The 11,939-nt window shown below is 34.4% G+C and overlaps 1 protein-coding gene across 2 annotated transcripts in view; it reads right to left on the minus strand.

Annotated features, from left to right (window-relative positions):
* The window catches only part of wdr17 (WD repeat domain 17), a 48,389-nt gene extending 38,134 nt beyond the window's left edge, over window positions 1-10,255 (minus strand). For both annotated transcript variants that reach the window (XM_059334989.1, XM_059334981.1), the window contains exons 1-2: window positions 10,164-10,255; window positions 1,908-2,036 (exon numbers count right to left, since the gene is read on the minus strand). In XM_059334989.1, the coding sequence (XP_059190972.1) occupies window positions 1,908-2,036; window positions 10,164-10,178 (144 nt within the window). In that variant the 5' untranslated portion in view covers window positions 10,179-10,255. The remainder of the gene's footprint in view (window positions 1-1,907; window positions 2,037-10,163) is intronic.
* Window positions 10,256-11,939: the final 1,684 nt, after the last annotated feature.

Consider the following 11,939-nt stretch of genomic DNA (forward strand, 5'->3'; position numbering starts at 1 on the left):
CCTCTTCCGGACGCAATTTCGTCCCGCTACTAGTCCTACAACTTGAAGAGTTGCAGGACAAATTATATATCAAAACGTGCGGTTTGATCGGGATCGGTGTGCTATTACTTTTCTCTACAGAATGTGAATTTTTCGCGAAAAACTGCCCAAAATTTTGCATTGAAATGAACGGGACGGCCGAAAAAAAATGAGCGAAAAAGAACAATCATTGGAGATTTAGATCGCTCTAACAAAGCTATTTTTTTCATTTTTCTTTAAAAAAAACATATGTAGACGTTCAGGAAGAACTCAGGACACTCAAAGTGAAGTCGGATCAATGATAGGTATTATGGTTTTGCCAAAAATGCTTTCTGTTCGAGGCCAGAAATTCCAGTCTGTCTACCTCTGCTGTAACTGAGCCGGAACAGGTGTCAGTTAATTCTGTTGATTGCTTTGATCTGATTGCCTTTGACCTTTGATGTGATTACAGTTACAGATATACACACACACACACATGCACTAAAGTGCGCACACTCCTCACACATGCATACACATGCTTCATACACGCACACACAGGTAACTTTATGTGATTTTAATTACACACACACACACACACACACACACACACACACACACACACACATTTTGAGGTTAAAGGGCATAGTTTGAAATCTCTGAAGAATCTCATCATAGTGTACACACACCGGCAGTAGCCCCCGTGGCCCTTTCAGAATTTCCCGAGAGGAAATTTTCTAGTTAATCTTGTTGTACTCTGTAGCACCTTGGGATTGCTTTTAACAATGAAAAGTGCTTTACAAATAAAATGTATTATTAAAATGTATTATTATTTGGCAAGATGGCGGTGCGTGTGTGTGCAGCGGTTCTTAGCTCTCCTGTTTGGTGCTTTTTTGCATGTATTTCATTGGAGTTTTTTCAACCTCGATCTTGCTGTATAAAACGACCTTTAGGACACTTACCTCATTAAACTACATACTAGAAAACCATGGCTTCCCCAGGTTATTTTTTGTAAATAAGAAGGTTTCTCAGCAATCACTGAAAATACAGAAATCTCCAAAATTATGTTTTTGAAATCACACCACCCACAGCATGGATTTTTCTACTTTGTTCCTCAAGGTCTTGGTGTATTGATGTAACATTCTGGAAGGGTTATTGACCATTTGATTTATCGATTCTAAAATGTAAAAAATGACAAAAGGCACCCAAAAATTGCTGCAACAACTCACAGGACATCATTGAGCATGGGAATAGACTTCAGAAAGCTATACATACACCCTAATAGGTTTAATTTAATCATTCATTTAGTATTTTAATTAGATATTTATGACCAATACAACTTGACACACATTGATGTGCTGTAACTTAAATTAATCTTTAGTTTTCACATGATGTAAACCTCTTCTATGCAGCATTTATTGTTGACCTGCTATCTGCCCACAGCCCCCAATCCTCTATAAAAGGGGTCTGAATGATAAGGGGTTAACTGAAAGATTTTGGACATTTAGTTCAGTGATTACTTCCATCTTGAACTGTAGGCACTTCAAACAAAGGAAAAAAATCCCATGGGTAAAAAGTGTATTGTATTTGAATACTTTTTCTGTTTGAATATTTGGATACATCACATTGTCTATTGTGTTTTACAGACTTTGCAGCACTCACAATGTATGTATTTCAGTTTATGGCTCAATGATACTATGGGTGATCTAATATAGTGTACAGATATTCATTCATATTTCGTCAGAGACCTAACATTTCCACTGACAACAGATAAAAAAGTTCATTTCAAGTGATGAGTTGAAGGCTGTTAATAACAGTAAGATTACAGCAGTACAGTATGTGAGAGCTGCTTGCACATAATGTCATCATAGATGTTAAACATTCATGAACACAAATACAAGCAAGTAGTTTACCTGGTAGATATATATCGCCAAAGTAGCACAATATGCAAAGCAGTCTCCACTAGCAGCACACACGTCTTTATTCCAGGGCTGACAGCCTGCTGCCAGCAAGCCCACCTGCTTCACCTTGGCCATTATCACCTAAAGACACACAAACACATAGTATGGTCATTTTACAAATCCAAATATGAAGCTTTTGCATAGCTTTAAGTTATATGCTCTGTAAATGTATATATGTTATATAAGTGGCTACAACTTTGTAGACAAGCAACTAGAGATAGACGGATATATATATCGGCCGGCCGATATTTGCGTTTTTTACTTGTATCGGCATCGGCCAATACGTGCATGCATTCACCGGTCAATCAATATCCTTTATTTAACCAGGTAAAATTCATTGAGATTAAAATCTCTTTTTCAAGAATGACCTGGCCAAGAAGGCAGCACCATGATAAAATAAGAACAATCAACCACAATTCTCATACACCACATTCAACATCAATTAAAGTACATACAAGATCAGGAACAAGACTATATGAAGATTGAAATGAGTACAGTTAAAAATGAAATAAATAAACTGGTGACAGATGAATGAATAAACCCAGCCGTTATCAGAAAATAGTTTTACAAACAATTGCATTGACCAAGAGAACTATCTTCTATGTCCTTCAGGATTCCTTTGAATTCTCCCAAGGTGACCAGCTCAGACAGCTTCAGCTGCTTTTGCACAATGTTCCAGGCAGAAGGCGCAGCATATTTAAAGGCCTTTTTCCCTAACTCAGTTCTAGCTCTGGGTACCAACATCTGTAACACATCCCTAGAACGCAACCCATAGCTACATTTCACCGGTCAATCAGCTCATTTCACTGAGCCAACAGCAGGCAAGGCTCGGTGCAACATCTGCCATTCTCTGGTGAGCTGCTGCTGATACCAGAAAAAAGAAAAACACATCAGATATGTGGATCATCTAAGGCGCCACCACCTCGTGGCCTAGAACAACATACACATTGTTTGCTATCCAACTGTTAATATGTTTTGTTTGTTTTGTTAATAAATGTTTCTTTTTTTGTTTAAATTGAGATTTGTGTAACATTTGTTATCATTGTGTCATTTTTTATCATGTAAATGGAGGGATCGGTATCGGCCTTAAAAACCTGTATCGGTCGACCACTACAAGCAACCACTGATCTCAGATTTAAATAAATAAATGAGGGGCAGTAACCAGTAATTCATCTCTGGACACATTATGGCTAAAGTGTATCTTAAAATGTATACTTGATCCTTTATTTGTTAATTTTTATTTAACAAATAAAGGAAAGCACGATGTCTGAGGTAGATAATGAAATATTGAACTTAAAATAAATAGCAAAAATTTACAGGACAAACTAACAAAAGAACAACAACCATAAATAAAGTGTCCTGAGTTTTTGGTATCGTTATAGTGCAACAACAACAGACCTTTGCAGAGGTCTAAGATCGCTAGATAAGATCGGTTTGACGTAAAAGAATCGGCCGATCGCAGATCCCGCAAAATTAAGGAAATCGGTCCCTAGAATGAATGATTATTTCTTAAATGAAGATTATTAATCTAGAAATAAGCATGTTCAATGCTTAAAATAAGAAATGATCACCTAAAACAAGATAAATTAAAGCTGCAAGCAGCGATGAACTGGCCCGAGCAGAGCGACCTGACAATTATTTGTTTCTTACCGAGATAAAAAAAAATATTTAGATTTAGAAGTGTTCGATAATTTATCTTGTTTTAAGAGTTAATTTCTTATTTTAAGCGTTCAACGTGCTTATTTCTAGATTTAATCATCTTAATTTAAGAAATCTTGTCAAGTGAAATTATCTGTCCATGCAGCAAGATCATTTCCCTCAGATTTAGTGTTTTTATCTTGTTTTTAGACACACCTTTTTGCAGTGTAGGCAGAGGGAACAAGAGGGTTGGTAAATCTGCGCATATCATTCATGCTTTTTTTATTGCATTGAATTGCTTGGGGTTGTGTTGTTGTACAGTCTGGTGCAACACCAACCACACTTTACACTCAGATTGAAATTATTACACTGCACAGTTCTATTATTAGTAGGGTAGCAGTCACAACAAACATAATACACAGATCTACAAGTTCAGGAGGATAAGATGATTACAGAGAAAGAGACATGTAGAGAGGATTGAATTAATCTGGGCTGTGATTGGCTAAGACTGCCGCTTATCTCCTCAGTGAATACTGTTCTGTGAGGAACTGACTGGTGACTTAGTACATTGTATGTCTGAATGGTGGAACTGCAGGCTACTCATTCTGACAGCTACACATCCTTAAACCTTTAGTCCTATAAGGAACGTATGCTCGCCTCAGGGTGTAAATTAAGCTATATATTTGCAATAGTGTGATGATTTTGTGTTTCAGAAAGTTAAATAATAAGTTTCTTTAAATTCAATTCATCACTATTTTAACCCTTTGATGCACAAAATGGGTCTAAAGTGATCCGATGAAGTTTTTATATTCTATATATTTGCATTAAATTACTTTCATCATTCAGTATTGCAGGTTTTCCTCAAATAACTTGTTTTTGATCATCATACATCCTAATTTTTTGTTTTAATTCCTTACTTTTTGAATAAAAAAACTTTTTTATCACTACGCTTCTAATGCACAAGGTCATTTTTGACCCATGTTGTGCATTAGAATGTGTTTAAATGTTGTGCATGAAAGGGTTAATCAACATGGACAGCAGCATTAACCCTTCATAGGACACTCATTGAAATACTTCCAAATTCCAAATTACAATCCTAGAGAAAATTGGAGGATATTACATACTGCCAGAATGTGTAAAAAAAACATACGGACTCGAGGGAGGGGGGTAATATTTTGAAAAAAAAGATTTATGAGATTTAAAGTGGTGAATCTGCGAGAAAAAAGTTGCTTTTTTTCCACCTTTTTCTCTTAAATCTGCGACTGTTTTTCTTGTAGATTTGCCACTTTAATCTAGTAAATTTGCAACTTTTTTCTCGACCCCATTTTGATATCCATTGAAGTTACCAAATATAGTTCTTCGCCTTAAACATGAGTGTGAAATTGCTATTGCTGCTGCTTTACGGGAGGTGAAAGTTCATATAATCAAACCCGTCTCCTCTAAAATCAATTATTACTTTTATTCCCTGGCTTTTTAACTTTGCGTGAGTTTTGTGGTCCTCTGTGTAACTACGTCTTATTTATTTTACTATGTTAATGTTTGATTTTATTGTTTTATTTATAGCATCATTTTAGATGTATGCACGTATTTGATTATTTATTGCTAATTGTTATATGGAATGTTATGTGGAATGTTTTTTTTTTGTTTTTATGATTCTATGTACAGCACTTTGGAGACGTTTTTGTTGTTTAAATGTGCTATACAAATAAAGTGAATTGGATTGGATTACTGAGAAACAGAATTTTGACGAGGCTGTAGACAACCTAAAATAAATCCAGATTAAATAAAACACACTGGTGCTCTTCTCTAATGACGGGATCTGCTCACAAATACAAGAGAGGAGAGGAGGCTGAACTACATGAAGGCCTGTTTTTTTTTTTTAAACTTAAATTTTATTTCAATTTTTGCAGCTTATACAGACATACACTACAGGCCAAAAGTTTGGAAGCAAGCTCAAATTTGTACAAAAAAGTACATAGTTTCATTGCTATACTTTGCAACAAAATAAACATGATTATTATATAAAGTCACTTATTAGAACACATTTTAAATATAATTATCAGGTCTTTGGGTTTTTATTGCTTAGACTTTGTGTATCCTTCTTTCCTTAATGTATAAATCTGAACTCTTGTTTCTTTTGTCAGAGAAATGAACACAGTTGAGAGTTTATTGGGATTTTTGTATCCAAACTCTCAAAATCCAAAGAGCTGAAGTGAATAATGCAAACTGTGATTTGTTTTTTACTTTTGCACTGAAGTTGTGACTCTTCCAAATCTGCCCAACCCTAAAACTAAACCCTTCTTTTCTTTTCTTAACATTTATTCAGCAATGGTCTGCTAACATCAATGTATACCTAAAGGTCAATGGAGGAAAATAGTTCAATTCAATAAAGGTGAAGTCTGATCATGCAGTAAACGCATCCAGAAATCCAAAGAATCCAGACTGGTTTTTAAGAAAGCCATTGTGAACAGAACATTTAAGTTGCTTCCAAACATTTGGCCTGTAGTGTATATATATACAAATTCACATTTAGTCTGCTGTTTTTCATTTGTGATCTGCTTAAGTTAATACAGCATTAAAGTATATGCATCAGGTCAAATATGTATAAATTATATGGTTAAACAAAAGTAACACAAATAAACAGTAAGTAATTAAATAATAAACTGTGTAAATGGAAATAAATACAATTAAATTAAGTGAAATAAAGTCAAATAAAATAAAGATAACATGACTTTTATTGGATTAATATGGTTATGGCAGATCTCCATCTGTTAATAAATATATCTTTTTGAAGTCTCAAGGAGGAAGTTATTTGTTCCATGTGATAGATTTCCCAGACCTTCTCAATCCACATATTGTATGTTGGAGGGTTTTAACCATTTAACAGTAATACATTTAACCCACTTTATTCCATCTATTTATTGAAAATACACGTTTATTGTTATTGTATGTTATTTACAGTAATAACTTTATTTATATATGATATGTAGACAAGCTGAGAAAGCCAGTTGAAAGTTCAATCATAGGAGCTTTCACAGTGTGCCATTTATGTTTCTAGACCATTTTTAAAGTGTGAATTTTCTTTCTACAATGAAAACTATTACTATTTTTAATTTACATGCAAATAGACTGTTTTGTAGTTTTATTATTTATTATTTTTCTGCTGTTTTTGTGTGTATAAATGGTTTTTAAAAATGGTACATTTCCATAAAAACCTGTGTCTTTTGTTTGTATTTTGGGTTCCTGGCAGCTTTATACTTTGTTAATTAAAATAAAATGAAAAATCTGACTGATAGCCAAGTTTGTGTGGAGAAAAAGGAGCCATGCATGTGATGTAAATCAGACTGAAAGATGCTAAACAGAGACAGAAACGAATGCATAGGAAGTTGACAAATTTGAACCAAAATCTCCTGGACTTCAGAGGTTTAAGAGCTGAAATCAGTAATATTTGTAAAATATATTTTTCCCCCTTCCAGTTATGAAATTTGGTATTCTTCCAAACATTACCATCTTGGGATCTTTATTAAAACTTTTCTGGAATACTTTTCCAAGTGCATCAAAAACCCTCATTCCAGATTATTTTCAGTTAAGGCATGTCAAAAATATATGAATATGGTACTATATGGAATATGGACACACATTACCAATGTGTGTCCCACAAGGAGGGCCTGTTTTAATTAAAGGTTAATACAAACTTTGGTTTCAGCATTCTTGGTTAACAAAGTGCACACGACACCAAACTGAGATTTGAATATCATGATGGTCAAAAAGCTGCAGCTGATTTGGTTATGACATATTGCAGGGGTTACAGATTATAGGCTGTGTATTATAGATACGTTACTTCAGAAATGTGTCACAAAGACCTGACAGTAAAAACAGTTATCAGTTAATAGTCACCACTTTGGTCAAGAATGACATTATCAACAGTGAAGAGCTGGGTGATATATCGATATAAAAAATATATTGATATATTTTTAAATGTGATATGAAATTAGACCATATCGCATATAGCACATAGTTCAATTTGTTTACTAGGGTTTGTCATATTCTTTTGTAATGTTTGTTATTCTTTTCTCATATAAATGTATTTATTTCAGGAAAAAAGATTTGCTTTTTAATTTAATTTAATTTCAAAGGCTATTTTGACATTTTTTGATATTTATTTAAGATATTTTTTTATTTAAATGTGCACCTTATGGAGTTTTGATTTTTTTTAAAAGGTACTCCTGTTGTTATACAGTATTTATGTTCACTTAAATAAATGGTTTTAATAAAACTACTTGTGACATGTCATTTTTGGCTTTGACTGACTGAACATTTGCTCTCACTTTGTGATAAAAAATATTGGGATATATATCGTATATCGATATTCAGCCTAAATATATCGGGATATGACTTTTGGTCCATATCGTCCAGGCCTACAACAGGGGTTCCCTGACAATGAATCCTAATAACTTTGGCAGTACCATGACTTTCTTCTTCTCAATATTACATGTGAAAATATATAAAATGTCATAAATGACAATAAAATAATGACTGTATATAAAAGCAAACTTAATTAATTAAAATAACCAAAAATGTATTATGTACATTACCTAAAGATTAATTAGATACTGTTACAATTACTGTTATTAAAACTAAATGTGTTCCTAGGACACCAATTAGGATTTGGCATCTTTTACAGGGAGTAAAATATATCATACCCAGCCAAACAGAATGAACCCGTACAAAAAGATGCAGTCATCAAGTCATATAGACACGTTTCTCTACTATAATAAGTGAGTCTTCCTTAATTATAGGCTCCATATCCCATAAGAACCCAGACCCAGTTATCCTCAAAGGATAATTATAAATATTATGGGGGATCTACAACAGACCAAGTGAACCACATAGAACACATTTATGATGTTTTTTAAAAGTCTATCCCTAAATGTCAAATATCTTTGATGTGACATACATGTTACGATGGGCGTTTATTGTATTTATGTTTATAATATTTCTTATTTTAAAATAAATAAACTAGACACATTTTCTGCTTACAGAAACACAAATTTGCCTTTTTCTTTGCATCTCCACAACATTTATCAAAATTGTGACAATAATAGTGCTGATTAACAACAAATTATTTTTCAGATTTGATTTTAAGCAACAAAATAATAATACATTAAATATAAATACAAACAAATAAGCATTTGCCTTTTTGTTTGCATCTCCATAACATATATCAAAATTGTGACTTTAATTTGTTCAGGAAATATGGTCAGAACAAGTTAAATGCAATACAGGACACCGTATCAACGGTTTAGAATTGTCCAAACAAATGTACCTTTAGTTGTACCAGGCATCAAAATGAACAAGACATTGATGCAAACAAAGGTCCAATAATTTTTTCCATGACTCTGTGTGTAAATCTTACTTCTTAAAACACTTGATTCACACTTTGACATGCTACTTGTCCAGTTTTGGTGTTTGGGATTTATATATAGTAAGATTTTCACATGTGAACAGGAAGTATTTTCAGTTTCTGGATTCTCTATTCATGTTAAACTTAGCCTCGTAACAAAAAATAAGCTTTTTGAAATTAGCAACTTTTTCACATTTCTGTTTCCAGTCACAGCCACATTTTGGAGAAGTCACTTCTTACACCAGGGTGTTGAGTATGTGTCGCTTAGGGATTTAATGAGTTAAGGTGAAGCATAAAGCTGAATATGGGAGATTCTAGAAGATTTAAAGTGTTTATATCCTATAAGATAGTGTAACAGTCAGATGTCCATATACTTCTGTCCAGCTCTTTAGGTCATCTGACCTGCTGGTTAATTTCCCGGTGAGCAGGTCTGGACCATTTTCAGGTGAATTAGGATGGATCACAAGGAAGCACACTAAGCACAATATAAGATTGAAAGGTGGGAGTTATGTTACATATCCACTTTAATTAGATCATAATTAATCGTTATTTCAATTTAGTTTAGCATTTAGCATTAGATTTCATGTTATTTGAGCTGGTTAAGGACGTCAGACGTATTTTTCACACGCAAATCGCCCAAACCGTGTTATTGTGGTGTGGGTAGGTTATCAGCAGACATTCCCTTAGCACTAAACTATTATTACCCACACATTACCTCTTTTTTAGATATTATATCCTAATAATAGGCTACAATAGCCTAAAATAAATGCTCATATGAAGCGCCGCTGAATCATTAGGCTAACCCCGTCGGTATGCTACTAACTAACGTTGGTTAACTGTTTTCATTCATAACTGCTCCCATTAGGCCACCCGCCAACCAAACGTGGTTTGGCCTTTTAATGATGTCTGTTTCCTCTTACATCTGAAGAATGTGTAGATGTATCAACAGGTTTTAGCAGCACCAACTAATCCGTTCAAAACACTGTCTGGTATTGAGGCTCTTCAGTGTCGCAGATGGAGGTCTGAGTATGGTAGAGCGGCAGCTTGGAGATTTAACAAAAACACCTGCATTCAGCAGGATTTGACGTCTGTGTTTTTGTGCCACTGCTATAAATGTAGCTTATTTTACTAGCAAGCAGCTGAAATGTTTGTGCTGTTCATCTTACCGTCAGCTGGCTCATGTAACGGACAGCTCCCGGTGCTGAATGCTCCTGCTCTCTGTTCTCACCGGGAGGTGGGACGGACCGGCAACAATGGTTGGTCCTTGGCAATCTTCATTCCGATCAGCTATTGGCTGTCCGGAGTGTCAGTAACACCCTTTCTTTTACGTAAAGTGTGTGTGTTTGTGTCTCTCCTATCGACTTAATATACTGAGAGATTATGCTCCCACTTCAGTATTTTTGATTCAATTTAATTTGTCTTTGCTTGTAACCCCTGGCAATTTATATATATATATATATATATATATATATATATATATATATATATATATATATATATATATTTATTTATTTATTTTATTTTTTTTATTATTATTATTTTACTAGCTACTATTGTTATTTTCATTTTCTATTTATGTATTTATTTTTGTATTGTTTAGATGTTTCTTAAATATTATTAATGTAATGTTTACCATGCTACTTCTGTTACTGCACTGTGAAATAAAATAAAAAAATATATGAATCTGAAATGAATCTGGCCTCATTAAATTTAAGGATTAGGTAGATTGGTCATTTATGCTTGCAAAAAGAAATGTTTAATTTTCTCAAATTTTGGGTTGAAAATGGGGAAATGAAATGTACTTTAATCAATGCTACATGCTGCTAAGTGTACTTGTGATTCCCACGAGTGTGTCTTGTTGCAGAGTAATGTTCTGAGCCTCCTGCCGGACCAAAGTAAGGAGGGTTTCTGCACACCAGGTAGAGTGTGTCAAGAGACCAGCAGCCCACAGAAAATGCTCATGCTACAGGGACAACCAGGTGAGACATTAGAGTCTATTATTTAGGATAGAAAAAACAGTTTCTGTCCCAAATTGTTCAAAATGTAATTATCAAGAAAATCTTTATTTAAACTCTACAATCTTATAAAATGAACAGAATCTGTAAAGGGTTATTCCTTTGACTCACAGCACTCTGCTGCTCCTGAACCACCCAAGAACCTCTGTTGCTCGTCCTTCTAGAACCTCCTGCTGATGTTCAAGCCTTACCTAATGTGGTCCAGAAACCTAGAGTTACAATTTCAACGACGACCTACCCTTGGCCTCTCCTCTGGCCCCCAGTCCCCAGCCCACTGCTCCAATGCACCCAGACCAGCCCCTGGAGATCAGCAGCGGCCCCGTGGAAGAGTACCAGCAGCTCTACCATTCTGAGGTATGTTTGTGTCTCAAATCACACATTCATCACATTTTCCAGTTATTTAAAAACTATCACACACTTTTTTTCCCATATTAAGCTTCTCAGTTACAGTTGAAACCAGAAGTTTACATACACTATATAACAAGACACATATGCTTTTTTTTTCTCACTGTCTGACATGAAATCAGACAATCACTTTTCCTGTTTTAGGTCCGTTAGGATTACCAAAATTATTTCTATTTGTTCAATGCCAGAATAATGAGAGAAGGATTTTTTAAGACAATTTTTTATTACTCTCTTTAAAGTCAGAAGTTTACATACACTAACATTATTATGCCTTGAAACTATTTGGGAAAGCCCAGATGATGCTGTCATGTCTCTGGAAGCTTCTGATAGGTTTATTGACAACATTTGAGTTAATTCGAGACACACCTGTGGATGTATTTTAAGGCACACCTGAAACACACTGCTTCTTTGTGTAACATCATGGGAAAGTCAAAATAAATCAATCAAGATATCAGGAAGAGAATTGTGGACTTGCACAAGTCTGGTTCATCCTTGGGTGCAATTTCCAGATGCCTGAAGGTG

The sequence above is a fragment of the Centropristis striata genome, chromosome 1 (assembly GCF_030273125.1).
Source record: "Centropristis striata isolate RG_2023a ecotype Rhode Island chromosome 1, C.striata_1.0, whole genome shotgun sequence".
NCBI lineage: Eukaryota > Metazoa > Chordata > Actinopteri > Perciformes > Serranidae > Centropristis > Centropristis striata.